Genomic DNA, 16,794 nt, shown 5'->3' with positions numbered 1-16,794 from the left:
ACTTTGTTTTGATGTGTTTTGTTCTTTGGGCGGTGGGTGTGTGTGGTTTGTGTGATTCTTTTTTTTTTTTTTTTTTTTTTGGGGTTTTTATGTAACCAAACGGGGCCCTTGGTTTTTTTTGGGTTTTTTTTTTATTTTTTTTGGGGGTTTGTTTGTGGGGTTTTTTTTTTTTTTTTTTTTTTTTTTTTTTGTGTTTGGTTTTGTTTTTGTTTGTGACCAAAGTCTTGTACCTGACGTCAAAGATGGATTTATATCGACATATTTTGATTTACGATCCGAGTGACTCGATTTATAAGATTTATGATGAAAACAGAGGACTTGATTGAAATCTATAAATATGCGTCCGTATGTTCTCTTCTTAGATCATTGTGAGATTTGAGATTTTCTTTATGAATGAATTTTTTGTAATATCTTTCTGATGATCAGTTGAAAGATCTCAGTTGAAAGATTCTACATTAGTTAATAAATCAAAATCTTGACCATCCTACCATCAAAATAGACTGAATCCTAAAATCAAAATAGCTTTAGAGGCATCCATAGCCCATGAGGCTTGTTTGTTGGTTTCATGTGCAGTTCCCTTCCCTGAATTGAGTGTGCAAAGGTGTTCACCTATTGTAATTTTGAATCCAAACTTTACTGGCGCTGTTAGGGCTCTGCAAGACATTTATTTCAATCTACAAGCTATTTACAAATTTTTGCTGTTTTATGGACCATTGACACATTGTACACTTTCATCCACTTTACATCACATTGCCTTCTCCCCTGAACACATTTGCAACGGGCTTCAGACAAAATCCAAACAGACTTCCATGTACAGAAACAAACAGTAATCAATCATTTCTTACATACCAACCTTCTTACATAAATCAGTTGATGTTATCCACAATATGTGCATACCACGGTCCATGAACGTTAACCGACACAGTAGCCACCACAATCAACTTCTCTGCTACCTCTATCACTCTGTCGGTAAGAACAGCTGCTGCTCCAAGCCGCCGGAGAGCAATTTGTGCCAATTCCCTTCCCTGAGAACCATTTCCTCCAAGCACAACACCCCTAATTGCGAGGTAAACCACGTGAGAGATGCGTGCAAAAACTGCATCCCCAGCTTGCAGAGACTTAGCCAAAAAGCTTGCCATGACTTCTTTCCTCATTTGGAGCTTCTCTGCGTTTACGGCACTGTCGCTGTCTTCTGGGATAACGCTGATAACTTCAATAATTTCAGCAACACCCACATCTTCAACACGGTCCAGGAGCTCAGAGAGTTGTTTAACAGATGCAGATACTATGTTATCCATTTCTGAAGGACTGATCCTCGAGTTCTCACTCAGAAGAGTTTGCCGGAGAACCAGTATGCTGCACAGTATTACAAACTCAAATCAGGAAACTCACTATAATAGTTTAGAGAAAAAGGATATGATGACTCATTCTACAGACCACCAATCTAATTCTAGGATCAAAATTCAACAGTGTTATCCCAACTAAATGGGGTCAGCTAACAATCTAACATTTTGTGTCCTCAATCAACAAATCGCCAAAAAAATAAAACATTAGACAGTGTAGATCACATAATTAGTGAGAATAAAGAAAAAAATTGTCTAGTTGGCGAGAGTTCGGTAATTAAAGGTGGCCGATCATACATTTATCTTTTCGGTAATACACGAGTACTTTGCTAGCATGCTCCACATGCACGCAGAAGCACTATATCAAATACTTATAACGTGTTAAACTTCAAAAATGGGTGAAAGACAGAGAAAGAGACAGTCTTAGTAATTTATTTTTCCAAAGCTCTTAAATATGGGTAGGTGACAATAAATTCAAGCTCCACATCTGTAGACAGTTGAGCATTGCATTTGGTATCACTTCAGCACACATATACCTACTTAGAAGTGAATGTGTTTATTGATATTTATTGAAATGATTCTTACTGCACCAAATGCCAAACATGCATTAAGGGAGGACAAAAACCTGGTTGCAATGACAATGATCTTCTGCAGTTGAGCCTGAACAGCCCTTAGCCTTGTGAAATTTAGTTTAAGGGTCTCTGGAAGAGTCTCAAGCTTCAGCCCCTCTATCCTGCCAACTAATTTCAACAAGCCAAGTCTCACCAACAAATCAAGCCTTTCTCCCTTGCATTCTGGCTGTTGATTACCTGGTAAACAAGAGATTAAAACAATTAAGCTTATACTGTCAAAGAAACTATGCTTTAGAGAAAACATACACATGAACACACAAAAACATAATACCAGAAAAACTAGCTGAGGTAGGAGGTGAAGAAACAACTTCACTTCTACTTGCTGGAATAAGGACACTGCTACCAGTTCTCAGGGTGGCAGAAGGTAGAAGACCCTGAGAAGAACTTGTGTGACTGACGGGCAAAGCTGAAAGTGAATCAGTGTGTTCTTCCCACTCCTGCTCACCGCCGGGCTTTACCGATGAAAGCCACTGGACTGTCCACGGTAACGAGGTCAATGCATCAAGGGTGCTCCATAATGGTTTGAAAAGCTTTTCTAAGGTATTCAAAACCAGCTGGCCCCTTGATGAGTGGTTCTATAATGCGCTGCTTTGGTGATCTCCCGCTTAGTTCCTGCAAGAAAATCCCAAAGCTTTGAGAAAGTGCAGTAATACAATATTCAACTTTGGATAATAGATCTAACAAAAGCACATCATCTAACCACGTGATGACAGACAGTTTATAATAGGTGATGAGCCATAAACGGAATCTTAAAGATCAAAATGAGAAATTTTTTTCACTCCAAATTCAATTATCCATAAACATAACACATTTTAAACTCTGACCCATATTAATCCAAAATGGTCTCACCGCCTACTTCCACATGTTTAAACTCAACGGATCATGAATCCTCCACAAGGGAAACTTAAAGATGAGAATGTGAAATTCTGTTTATTTCAACCTTCAATATTCCACAAGCATAACACACATTAAACCAGATATCTGTATCAATCCAACATGTTTTCATGCCTGCTTCACATGTTTGAGCTCAATGGATAACCAATCCAAACCAAACCTCCCAACCCAGCCTCTCCTTGGAATCCCCCCCAACAGCCATATTTGAGTGTTTCTTTCCACAGGTCCTGCACATCAACAACAGCCAGTCCGCTCAAACTAACAGAAAGATTTGGTCAACCCAAGTAACCAGCAAAAAGATTTTTCGAACCCGTGGGCACACCCAGCCAAGCAACAAAAACAACACACCACCAGGAGGCCGACCACAGGCGACAAAGCCGCCGGACCCCAAAGAACCCCGGGACCACCCCACACCCCCCCCAAGGGGGCGCCCCCCCAGAACCCGCCCCCCCCCCCGGGCCCCCCCCGACCGCACACCCCGCACCCCCCCACCCCCCCCCCCCAGGCCCCCCCCCGGGCCCGCCCCACCCACCCCCCCCCCCCCCCCCCCACCAACCCCCGCCCCCCCCCCCCCAACCCCTCCCCCCCCCCCCCCCCCCCCCCCCCCCCCCCCCCCCCCCCCCCCCCCCCCCCCCCCCCCCCCCCCCCCCCCCCCCCCACAAACAAAACAACAAGGCACCCACCACAACCAGACACCACACACAAACCACAAAGGAAGGAGAATAGAAAGATCTACGCACCAAACCAAACACAAAGGAGGACAAAACCGGGCAAGACAAGACCGCAGGACCGAACACCCACCGGAAAGAAGGGCCGAAGAGCCAACCAGCCCCACCCCAACAACAACAAGCCAAGTCCACCAACAAACAACCCCCCGCACTGGCGATTACCGGAAACAAGAGAAAAACAATAAGCAACGCAAAGAAACAGCAGAGAAAACAACACAGAACACACAAACAAATACCAGAAAAACGCGAGAGGAGGGAAGAAACAACCACCACCGAAAAGGACACCACCAGCCAGGCAGAATAGAAACCCTGAGAAGAACTTGTGACTGACGGGCAAAGCTGAAAGTGAATCAGTGTGTTCTTCCCACTCCTGCTCACCGCCGGGCTTTACCGATGAAAGCCACTGGACTGTCCACGGTAACGAGGTCAATGCATCAAGGGGTGCTCCATAATGGTTTGAAAAAGCTTTTCTAAGGTATTCAAAACCAGCTGGCCCCTTGATGAGTGGTTCTATAATTCGTATGCGTGCTTTGGTGATCTCCCGCTTTAGTTCCTGCAAGAAAATCCCAAAGCTTTGAGAAAGTGCAGTAATACAATATTCAACTTTGGATAATAGATCTAACAAAAGCACATCATCTAACCACGTGATGACAGACAGTTTATAATAGGTGATGAGCCATAAACGGAATCTTAAAGATCAAAATGAGAAATTTTTTTCACTCCAAATTCAATTATCCATAAACATAACACATTTTAAACTCTGACCCATATTAATCCAAAATGGTCTCATCGCCTACTTCACATGTTTAAACTCAACGGATCATGAATCCTCCACAAGGGAAACTTAAAGATGAGAATGTGAAATTCTGTTTATTTCAACCTTCAATATTCCACAAGCATAACACACATTAAACCAGATATCTGTATCAATCCAACATGTTTTCATGCCTGCTTCACATGTTTGAGCTCAATGGATAACCAATCCAAACCAAACCTCCCAACCCAGCCTTCTCCTTGGAATCCCCCCCCCCCCAACATGCCATATTTGAGTGTTTCTTTCCACATGGTTTCTCTTGCACATCAACAAACAGCTTCAGTCCGCTGCAAATTCTTAATAGAAAGATTTGGTCAACCCAAGTAACTCAGGCATAAAAGATTTTTCAGTGTCAATTTTGTGCATTTACCCATTGTTGGGTCTATAATTCATAACATCAGCAGGCAAATAGCAAGGCAATCAAATTAACTAACACATCCACTCAGTATTGGAGGCCTGGACCACATGTGCTGAACAAGAGTACATTCTTTGTCTCTAATTATAAGGAATGAACTAAGTTGCATTTTAATTTCTTACAAAAGAGTAAAGCTAAGTTCAGCAACTTCTGTGTTGGTGAATAACTCAACAATTTCTAGTTGCCAATTCAACTTAATTTCTTATTCTCCAGCAAAACATCAAAGAAAGGGAGGAGCATGGACAGAACCAACCTGAATCTGTTCTAGAACAAAGCGGAGACCCTTGATTATCGCAAGGATAAATGAAACATTTGATTTGTCTGCAGTTTGTGCAATCTCACCAAGCTCATTCAGTAATTTCTTGTGGGTCTTCTTCATTTCTTCTTCAGCAGCTGGAGCAGAAAGCTTCTGCAGAGTAACCAATGCATACTCCAGGATTTTTCCAAGATAAACCGTGTCATGACTTCCCAACTTCAGCACCTATAAACAGAATTCAATAGTTAATTTAGCCCATCACTAGTAAATTTGATTGGGCATCTCGCAGTTACTAAATTCTATTAGAGCCTGTACATCATGACATATGGTGGTCTGTAGATCCACGGCACAAGGTAATCTACCTCAGATAGAAAGTCTAGATCAATAGCTTCAAGAATTTCCTGCTTCCAACTCTGAGGAGCCATTTTGCAGAGTTCATCCCTGACTTCCTTCACGAGCTCAACCACCTGCATATAGTTAGGCTCATCCTGTTTCATCGATTCTGCAACACCATCCCAAAATGCATTCTCCATTGTTTCTTTTATCTTTGCCTGGTCAAGCAAGAAGACAGAAGCAAACGGAAGCCATGAATTATCCAGCCATACATACAGTAAAACAATTACTTGATTTGAATATTCATGATTTAAATAACAAACTTACCTTAATACCACTCTGATCCACATCGCCAACATTCAAGGAATCAGCAAAAGCATAACGCTGTTGATGGATCATTTCATTTACGAGTAGTTCATTCTCCAAAATCCAATTTTCTGTAGAAGCAGCAGACAGTCCATCCGTACTCCTGGAAGGAGCATTAACACCTTTGGTAGGAGGAGAAGCATCATTCTGAAACAAGGAGCGAACAACATGGCTATGACCCTCAACTGGCTTACTACTTTCATCTAAGCCAGAAGCTGAAGAATGTCCAGCTGAACCAGCAGACACCGAAGAGCTGGGAAGATTTGGAGAAATATGTGCTATTTGTGACATTAGGGGACTTCCATTTTCCTTCGCTTCAAAAAATCTAGATCTCGTATCTGACAGAGCAGATTCCATACGTTCAATCCCAGTTTCACCACTTAGATGTTGTATTTTCTCTCTGAGAAGCTTCTGGTCATCAGCCACCTATCAATAGGAAAGAAAATGTCATGGGGGCAGAGTTAGCCATTTCTGTATTACTAGCCTATGATTAGTTCTTACAGCAAAGAGGAGGGAAAAAAGAAAGGAAAAAAAAAAAAAAAAAAAAAAAAAAAAAAAAAAAAACCATTCAATAATTACAGCAATCCATGGGATAAGCATTGATATCATCACTAAAAAGATGAGATACTGTGGTATCACCGCTTAACTTGACCAACATCTTGTCAGAACACTATTGCTAACGCATATTGATAATTTCCATTAACAGCAGTGTGTCATTCCCCACCCCCCTCCTTTTATTTTATTTTTTTCCTTCATGTATGTATGTTTGTGGGGCGATGCATGGGAAGAAAAGCAAACAATTAAAGGCTGCCTCAATGAGGTGAACAAAAAATTACCTGTTTCTGAATAGCTTTCATGTCATGAGTAAGACCACCATCATTCCCTTCTGGAGACATCTTGCATGTCTGCATCATAGAGAGCTCAAGTTGGCATGCAGCTCTCACTAAATCCTCTACAAGTGACATTGCATCCTTAGCCTTCCAAACCACAAAGCAATATAGGTATGAGCACCATGCTGCATCAAAAGCAGCAAGCCGAGATCTAAACGTCCGCTCCTTTGGCAATGTGGTGGATGACTCCTCATTAGCAGATGGTGCATGACCATCTAATATAATCTTAAGTAACAATTCAAACTCCCTAATGAAATTTCCTGCAGATGTGGTGAGAGAAATCTCACGCTCACCCTGCCCACTGAAAACTGCATCTGGATGACTCAAAATCATGTAAGCACAAAGCACCACCCTAACTGGATACCTTGACAATTTAACTTGATTTTGTGCTGCAACAGCAGATTCTGCTTTCTTTGATGTTCTTCTTCTGGACGAATTACCAGGTGTGCCCCTACGGCTTGGAGAAGCCACACGTTTAAGGAGGTGATCAATGTTATCCAAGCTGTGACCACTTACAGCTGTAATAGCATGTGAGATAGCATATCGGCTCTCCAGTCGATCAAGCAAAGCTTTCACAGTCTGAAGATTTGCAGATGATTCAATCTTGAGAGCCAGTTGCTCAAATGGCATTGATTGAACAGAAATCTCATTGATCTCTAAGCCTTCAAATGCTTTTGCCAAAGAAAACGTAGTTTTCCTCAGCCTCACAAATCGCCTCCAGCACCTGAATTTACAACAAGAGAAAAAATATTATAAACAACTCCACCATCAACTCCAAAAAATCATGAACTGAAACAACAGTAAAGTAAACATAATCTGGCATGCAGCTAGACAATTCACACTAATCTAGTTGGCACTTAAATTCTTTTGGAAGAAGAGAGATATGGTTATTCTCTTGCAAGAAGAAAAATGAGTGAGACCAGATTGATGCTGATGTCTTTACTTGCTAAACTCAGATTGACTACGACTTGCATACCTAGCCAATTTTCTTGAAAGTAAATCCCCGTGCCTGTGCATTTTATTCAAATTGACACTGACAGAAGCATGAAGGTTTCCTCTCTGGCTCAGATACTCAGCCCTCTGTCTCTTGGCCTGTTCATCATCAAATTTCTTTGAGAAACTCGGGACTGACACATTCCTTCCCAAAATTTAAGTTGAATTTAAAGATAAATTTGATTGCACTAAAAAATATACCCTTTGGAGACGCTTTTCCAACTTATCCTGTAATTTACGTCTCTCAATCTCTCGCTCTTGATACACAGACTTGGCTACCTTCCGCACCAGCAGAACCCTTGCGCGTGCCCTTGTTTTTTCTGCTTCCAACAATCCTAACCGCTTCTTCTCGGCAGCAGCACGCTTTTGGGAAATTGTGGTACGGACACGCTCCTTGTATTTGCTCTCCTGAACCATCCTTCGCAACAACGATTGAGCTGTCCTCTCCTTTGCCAAGGCCCTCTTCTGCTTGTGAGCCTTCAGAATAAGCATCCGATTTGCCTCTGCCTGCTGAACACGTGACTCCACTTTCGTCCCAAGCTCCTCACGTTCCTTCTCAAAACGCATTTTAACTCCTGTTTTAGCAGCTTGCCGCAACTTGTCCAACCTTGCTAGGCGCATCTGTGCCTTTGCGAGAATGCTCAGCCTGTTAATCCATGCATAAGGTAGTAAGTTTTACGAAGTACCACATCCCCCAACCACATCGATGCACTTAATGATGATTAGAAATCCACAATCCATAGCCTACGTTATGGGCTAATAGAAAATGGTCATATAAACTTAAAAAGGTTTCCCATGAGACCAGCATTCTGTTCTTTCACATGTTTTTTTTTATTGTTCACTTTCTCCTACCCTGACCATGTTGTCCCTATGTAGTTAATGCCACTCTGCATATAGCAATTAGTGTGAGGAAGAAGTTTTTATCCCCCTACAACGTCATTGTGGCGAACCACTACAATATAAAAAGATTGATTTCAAAAGATAGTAAAAAGGATTGGTGGTTAATCCACAACAGAACCCATAGCCTAATAATAAAGGGCCATCTGGGAGGGAGAGTATGCAACTCTGGAATACAAAATAGTCAAGGCAAAAAGACTTGTCATAGGCAAGAACATTGTGAAAGTCGAATATCACTAGAGGAAGCAGCAAACTTCAGATGCCTCAAAGGCTCAAACACAAAATAGTGGTAATAGTATGATCGGGAAGAGAGGTTAGAAAGAGATACCACATATCATTAGAATTTCTTAGTCCCAACAACTGACCGAAAAATCAAAGTACATCATTGGAGGATATAAAGTAAGAATTATAATTGAAACTATAATGATTTTGGTTTCAAAATGAAAGTCAAGCAACTCCACAGATAAGACACAAATAAATCTGGATACAACTATTTGCATCAATATCAATTTTCCAACACTAGAAAACCAAGCTAAAAAGGTCAACACTTTGAAATCCAAATAATACCTTTTCTGTTCAGCAGCATAGAGTTTAGCTTCAAGACGGTGACCCAGATCTTCTTCTTGAGAAGACCAAGAAGGACTCCTTGGCTTTGGTCTAGCTTTGCTTGACAACCATTCATGGAATTGCTGCACTCCAAGGGAAGAAAGTGAGAAAAAGTTAGTTGAGTTCACGCTTTACAAACTTCTACTCTACCAGGGGACAAACAAACAAAAAAAACCTTCGGAAATTGACATTAAGAAGTAGCTGCTGGATTTCAATTTTTTTTGGACTGAAGAGGAAACAAAGGGTTAGTGGGCAAGTGTAAGTTCCACTCGCGCATGAAGAACCTACCTCTGAATCATCTTGGCCGAAAAACCAAAAGGCATATTTTAAAAATTAGTAAACAAAAGTAATGATAGTAAGGCGGATCAAAGACTCAAACCCAGAAAACCACCGAGGTTTTTCGGTTTTCTAAGTTAGAAATCGTAAGAATATAATCAGAAACGCATGATGGCATCACATGAACAAATAAAGCGAGCAAACAAAATTCCATCAACTGAAATTCTTGTGATGAACAAAGGAGCAAAATTAAACCCACCAAAAAAGAAAGAAAGATTGGATGAGGAAGGCAGACAAATTAACAAGAAAAAACGTAGAAACAAAGAAGAAAACTAAAATTTTACTCATCAAGCAAGAAAATAGAACAAAGAAGCAAGCTTCAAGACTCGCTACTAAAATGCTTAAGCCAAGAGAAAGCTAGAAAACATTTCAGATAAACCCAATTTCACAAGGATTACCAAAAAGGCAAAAAGGAATAGAACTTTAATTATGAAAAACAAAAGAGAAAAATCTAATTAAGGTGCAGAACAGAAGAGAACCAAAGAGAGACGGGGGGGAAAAGTACCTGTCTACGGCGTTCGGCTTCTTTAAGCTTGGTTTCAATCTCTTCGGCGGTGGATGAACCCTTAGATTCCAGAAGACGTTGCCTAAGCCTCTTCGGCAACTTCGGTGGTGAAGATGAAGAAGAAGCTTCTCCTGAATCATTCACCGGAAATTCCAACGCAACCGGTGCAACAACAACAACCTTTTCCGATTCCGTCATCTCTACTCCAGCACTCATCGATGATCCTCTTCTGTCCAAACCCCCAAAGACGAGAACGAAGACGAAGAGACGATAAAAAGAAAGAAACAGAGAAAGAAAAGCAAGCAACCAACCCCAAACGAAGAAAAGCAACGCTTCTTTGTCTATATATATTTATTCACACCATTTACAATTCATGAATACAAAAATGACGTACAGACGCGAGAGAGAGAGAGAGAGAAAGAAAGATGAAGCAGCGAGCCCATGACTTGCCTAAAACGTTGCCAGTTACGCCTACTGCAACGCTCCTCTTTCTATTTTCCCTTTGATGCTTTGCTTTTCCAGCTCTTTTCATTTTTTACCGCAATGCCCTTCCTATTTTCTTTCTTTTCCTTTTTTTTCTTTGAAAAATTTTCAGTGCAACATAGGTTACCTCCTAATATTAATACTTCTGTTTTATCCAATTTATAAATTATACCTCCTATTACTTCCGATAGTCTCAATTGGTTTTCTTGTTAGGCTTCATTAAAAATTTTGAAGAAATTTTTTCTTTTTTTCTTTTTTTCTTTTTTTCTTTTTTTCTTTTTTCTTTTTTTCTTTTTCTTTTTTTTTTTTTTTTTTTTTTTTTTTTTGAAAATAAATTGATTTTTGGGCAAAAGTTTCTTGTTTGGGTTTGTTTTTCTTGGGACATACTTCAACCCAACCCAGGTGCAGTAAACTTGACTAAAACCACAAGTTTAAGCTATCCTTATATAGCAAAAGACGCTTCTCACCAGTTGTCTTCAGGAGTCCAGTTCACGCCTTTGGAGGGTGATTTCGTAAATTCTCCAATAATCTGAGGATAAAACACTAGCCATTAAAGTAATAGTTAGGGTGATTATCGTAATTGTGCTAGCATTATGTAGCCATTTCCAGTCTTAACCGTAGGCGGTGCCGGTCAAAGGGGGTGAGCGAAGACGGTCTCAAGTCTCAACTCTCAACGTCATCCAAAAGGTTTTTCGCACGTGTGTAAATAAATCCACTTTAACACGTCATCCTAATGGATAGCAGCCACGAGTACATTCGATTACATCGCTCATCCTTTCCAGAGACGTCTTCTGGGTCCCACATGAGAACGTTGCTAAACGAGCGGTAAGCATCATGCTTTGTGACTGGGGAGGATGGATTCTTTACGGGGCCCACAGAGAAAAGAGGATGTTGACACGCTGGCATAGATTAGTGCTGTTAGGCTGATTTGTCCACCACGTCGATCCACCTGTCAGTTTCAACTTATCCTATACTTAAATTCCATTTCTTCTTTGCACAGAAAAAAAGGGAAAAAATTCAATTTCTTCTGACCTTTTTGACAAACCACAGCCACACAATTAATGGATTAATGGCTGGATGAAATGAGCCTGTTTGGAAACGTGTACCAACCCGCACCGCCTGGTAGGCTTTATGTGCCACAAAAGTTGCTTGGGTCATAGTCTTTTACAAAATCAGACCGGAAAATAATGAAAAAAGCGGTTCAATTCTGGTCTAACTTAGTTCAACATGCCATGGTTCAAAAAACAAAACCAAAAGTTCTAATTTCAAGGGTTGTTGTTCAGTTGATAAAATACAAACACCTTATAACCCAAGAGATCAAGATGGTTCTCAAAAAACTCAACAAAAAAAAAAAAAAAAAAATCGAATAACCATCATGATTTTTTTTCTTGTTAGTTTTTGAAGAGTTTAAATCCTCTACCCTAATGGGCAGAGGTCTCTGCTCTTCTCGTACTTTTATTCTACACATTACGAGAGAGGCCAACCTCTAATTTTTATTGTATTTAGCAATAGTATTGACCTCTACCCTGATGATTAATGAATTTCAAGTTGTTTTAAATTAGGGGTGACAAAGAAGCTGTTGTAAATATTAAAGGCTTTATAGTGATTTCATTCTTGTATGGAATATGGGTGTCTTACTTAATTGTATGTGAGGGTATTTAGGTCTATTAAGTGGTTATTATATAATCCTCTCAAAGGGCTTAGGGTTTTATATGATCGTTCACTCTCATTCTTCATCTTTGATCATGGGTTTGTGCTCCGTTGCTCTGGTAAAGAGATGCTCTCTTTTTATGCATCTTCTTGGTGTGTTTTAGCATGGAGATTTAGAAGTTATTTGACTTTTAATACGTTGAAGACACAGCTGCTGGTGTTCTTGGTCTGCACCTGAAGAGAGGATTTGTTTCTTACTATTACAATTGTAGTTGTTCTCACTATGTTGTTTCTCTCTTGGTCCATGTCTAATGAGCATATGTTGGGTAGCAATAGGGTTGTAACCTGCTTTAATATTTGATAGTGCAAAATTTGATGAGTTCTTTAACTCATCCTTGGATGTAGGCCTTCATGATTGAACCAAGTAAAAACCCAGTATGTCTTGTTCTTTGTTTTCTTTCTTCTATTATTCCGCTGCAGTAAGGTATGAAATCTCAACAGAAGCCAACCAAACAAAAGGATAGAAGTCTAATTGGGCTGACCGTCGGTTCAGTTGGTTCGGTTCAATTTGTCACTAAAAAACCTTTGATTGGGCATTGAAGGCTAGAGGCTAATTTTCTTTCCACTTTATGACAGTGAGGTTGTTTGGTACTTTGGTTTCCCCAATATTGTGTTGTGGGCCTGTTTTAATGATTTCCAGAATTTTTAACCCTTAAGCTTTTTTTTGGTAGAAGAGTTTTTAATCCTTAAGCAAGTAGCCACTTTATGACAATGAGATTGTTTGGTTTCCTAACATTGTGTTGTGGGCCTGTTTTAATGATTTTCAGAGTTTTTTCTCCTTAAGCAACTTGCTGGGTCAGAAGATAAGGCTGGGCCCAAGAAAACAAAATTTAATTCAAGATTCGGATTGATTCCCACTAAAGTGGATTTCTACTTTTTCCTCCATGAGAAAACTAATCTTTGAAAAATGAAACCCTTTGCCCCCCACCACCATGGAAAAATTTAATCATTGTTGCCAAACAAAGCCATGTTACAATTTCCATAAATCTTGCAGTTGATTTGGACCTTATGTTATATGCATTCATGCCTTCTTAATATTATTATCATATAGTTATACAAAGCTTTAAATAATTTTTTTTGGGGGGTCATTGATATTCAATGAATCTTGAAACTATATAATTTACAAGTGGGGACTGCTTATGGATTGTTATATCAATCTAACCACGTTGACATTACCACAAATTAGGCAATTATTTGAACCTCATTTTATACGCATGTCTACTTAGAACCATTATCGTTTATTACATAATAAAATATTACTTAGAATTAAGTTGAAGATGGGAAAGCCATCGCGTATTTTAGTTGACTTAGCCATTTACATTAATTTACTTCAATTTGGTATTATTATTGTAAAAAAAAAAAAAAAGGCGGAAAAGGGAAAAAAAGAAAAAACCCCCAAAACAAAAATATTTTAAGGGAGAGATGGAGAAAGACAGATTTAAATGAGAAACAAGGACGGATCTTTGAAAAAACTTATATCATGGAGAATCTTCAATGCCACGCCATAGTTGCCCTCCAATATTGATAATATGCCTCAAGATATTCAATTTTAGTGAGATTTTTTTTTTTTTGTCAACCCTGGTTTTTAAGGCTTTGCCCTGACTAATCCGGTGTTCGACCCCGGTCGTACACCTGGCTATGGTAGGTGAGTCTCCCAGCGGGGATTTTTTGCATCCACAAGGTTTCGATACCGAAATCTTGCTTAAGCGGACCAAGCTGCATACCACTTGGACCGACCCCTATTAGTTTTAGTGAAATTCTCTATTACCAATACTATTAATCTTATTTTTAATTTATCTATTTTTTAGTATTACCTTAAAAAATTTCCCACAGAGATGGTATTTTTAACGACCTTTTGTTCTCAGCAACTATAAAAAATTATAGTGGAAAATCATACTCACGATGGTTTTTAAAGAAGCATTGAAAAATATACATATTTGACTACACTTATGAAGAAGCGTGGGTAGAAATATATAGAAACCACCATGACAAGAGTAAGGGAAATTTTATATTTGATGACGCTTTTCAAAAAGCATTGGAGAAAATGTTTATTTAGCATGGGGGTTTGTATATTAGGATTTGGGAAAATATATATTTTAGCAATAATGGAACTTATTTTTTTAGGAATAATTTAAGAGAATCCTCAAAATAAATAGTAAAAATATCACATTATATCATGCTATCATATCATACTATTATACTACTATTATAAAAGTATGAACTCAAAGGATACGACTACATTTTGTTTTCCTACAATACCCTTTTGAATTCAATCAATTAGACGTTTAAATTAGTAATAAATGATGTCTATAATAATAAATTTAAATTCTTGAATTAATTAATTCTCAATTTTTCTCATTCTCATTTTTCAAAAAAATTATTAATCTCCATTTCCTAAAGAAACAAATCGGTAGAATCCCTTGTGAAATGGAAAGCCACTATAGGAAATCTAGCTTTTTATCCTTCGTTCAAAACCAATAGAGAATAAGACAATAATAGAGTGCCAAGAACTATGAATCCGGCCAGTCTTTCTTCCCTCATTAAATTTTAAGTATTTCCTCTCTTATTAATTTCTTATGTAACTGCCCATTTTCATACTTTTTCAACCCAAAAAAATCGTATGAACCACTTCATCTCCCTCATTTCTTTCATGCCTATATACTTTTAGGCTTTCACTTAGTTCTGTAAGACCCGAGAGCAGGTAGCGAGATCATAAGGGAGAAGAAAGAGTTTTGTTTATTGCTTTCCTTGGCCGTAGCCATGATTATCTCATAGAAGAATCGCAAAGAGATCTCCGAGCATCCCTTTCAAGATCATCTCTAAGAGCGGAACCAGGATTCAATGGTGGGGGGCCGAATAATAAAAGTTCAGATTGGAAAGCACGCCTACATATATTTTGTGGGGCCTACATATATTTGACAAAAATAGATTAATTATTAATAATGGTATTTTTTTTCTTCAACAAGATATAGGTAAATTAAAGCATCAGTTAAAAAAAAAATGCACGTGACTTTAACCCTAAAAATTTTGCAAACAACAAAAAAAATTTAAGTAAAAGATGCAAACCAATGGTAATTAGTTACATTACAATTTAAAATCAAATAATAAAAATTGCAAAAGAAATACAAAAACAAAGAATATAAAATTAAATAAAAAAAAGTAAGAGAAAAAATCAGTAAATTGAAAAAGAAAAAATAACATAAATTGAAAAAGAAGAGTTTTCCTAAATTGTTCACTTAATCCGCACTTATAGAATAAATAAAAAGAAAGAAACTGAAGAGAATAAATAGGAAAAAAAGAGGAGAACGATAAAATAAATAGGGATTGAGGAGTTAATTTCCATTAGAAATGACATTTTAAATATTTAATAATATATTTTTTTCAAAAAATTTTTTTAACCCATGTTTATAGAAGGAGAATATATAGGAAGAAAAATTGTGAGAGAGAAGGGAGGGGAGAATTAATTGGAATTGAGGAGTTAGTTTTCATTAGAAATGACATTTTGAATATTTAATAATAATTTTTTTCAAAAATTTCCCTTAACCCACGTTTATAAAGGAGAATAAATAGGAAGAAAAGATGTGAGAGAGAAGAGAGGGGAGAATAAATAAGGATTGATGATTTATTTTTTAAATAGAGATAACATTTATACTCATTATTTTACCTTTAAAATTTATTTTCAAATTTGGGAGGGTCAAATAGTAATATTTCACATATGAGAAGAGAAAAAAACTGAAAAAATAAAGAAAATTAATATAAAAAATAGAAAACCTAAGCAAATAATAAAAAATTTTAAAAATCCGGGGCCCCTGATCATCTCATTCTGGCGACATCGTCAGACTTGGGCGATCAAATTTGAAGCTTCAGGAAAAGGAGACAGAATATGAGCAACCGCGAAATCAAGCTCTGACTCACGTAACATCCTATTCTACCTTAGTCTCCCATACAAGTCCAGTAAACTTTCTTTGTTCAATACTCTGGTTCGGGAAGAAAGTCACCATCTTCATCCTCTGCAATTCCAAAGAAGAGAAGGCTATTGCAAAGAAGGGGTTTATTTATAGCCATCACCGGTGACTACCCCAAGAGATTCAAACCCACCTGAGATTCGACCTTTGTTTCCTCTTGAAATCTCCAAGGCAATAGCATTGGGATCCATAAAAGGGTATAAACCACATCAAAGGATTTCTATAAAATTCTTGTTTTTCCACCATTTTTTATAGGTTCAACATCTTTCTAAGAGATTCAAGACAAATATTGTATGTCCCTGTTTTGGTTCTCTAATTCATATTGTTTGTATTGATCTAAATTTCTTGCTCATTCATCAATGAAAATGGAAATGCATGGGAACTGGATCTAGGTTTTTATTATTCTTATTATTATATTTTTAAAAATAATTTGTTTACATCAGCATTTAATTGATTTTTAAATGTAAAGGGTGTGGCTGATCAATTGAAAACTTATGTAGTGAGACTTAATTTTAAGGGATACCTTTGAAGATGGGGCTGAGAATTTAACTAGATTCGATATTTTGAACGTATTCTATGAGATTATTGTAGGTGATACTGACACATATATGTTCGTTCTAAAGTTTTT

The 16,794-nt window shown here is 38.2% G+C and overlaps 1 protein-coding gene across 1 annotated transcript; it reads right to left on the bottom strand.

Moving 5' to 3' along the window:
* Positions 1 to 607: 607 nt before the first annotated feature.
* LOC149016489 (uncharacterized) lies at positions 608 to 10,429 on the bottom strand. The gene is made up of 12 exons (XM_089154620.1): positions 10,009 to 10,429; positions 9,129 to 9,250; positions 7,866 to 8,310; positions 7,648 to 7,763; positions 6,618 to 7,395; positions 5,743 to 6,207; positions 5,445 to 5,633; positions 5,080 to 5,307; positions 3,918 to 4,150; positions 2,247 to 2,359; positions 1,969 to 2,152; positions 608 to 1,356 (listed from the first exon to the last, which is right to left on the bottom strand). The coding sequence occupies exons 1-12, from the start codon at positions 10,222 to 10,224 to the stop codon at positions 867 to 869; spliced, it is 3,579 nt and encodes a 1,192-aa protein (XP_089010746.1). The 5' UTR covers positions 10,225 to 10,429; the 3' UTR covers positions 608 to 866.
* Between the last annotated feature and the right edge of the window lie 6,365 nt (positions 10,430 to 16,794).

The sequence above is a fragment of the Hakea prostrata genome, chromosome 5 (genome assembly GCF_041222555.1).
Source record: "Hakea prostrata isolate BN-2017 chromosome 5, UWA_Hpros_2, whole genome shotgun sequence".
Taxonomy (NCBI): domain Eukaryota; kingdom Viridiplantae; phylum Streptophyta; class Magnoliopsida; order Proteales; family Proteaceae; genus Hakea; species Hakea prostrata.
Note: the sequence above shows the minus strand (reverse complement) of the source record. Positions and strands in the feature narration are given on the sequence as shown.

Excerpts from the sequence above, each read along its gene's own strand:
- LOC149016489 (XM_089154620.1), bottom strand. The coding sequence starts at position 10,224 with ATGAGTGCTGGAGTAGAGATGACGGAATCGGAAAAGGTTGTTGTTGTT. Across the intron at positions 7,396-7,647 it reads CTTTCAAGAAAATTGGCTAG|GTGCTGGAGGCGATTTGTGA; the intron begins GTATGCAAGTCG and ends TTGTAAATTCAG. Across the intron at positions 2,153-2,246 it reads TACCTCAGCTAGTTTTTCTG|GTAATCAACAGCCAGAATGC; the intron begins GTATTATGTTTT and ends CTTGTTTACCAG.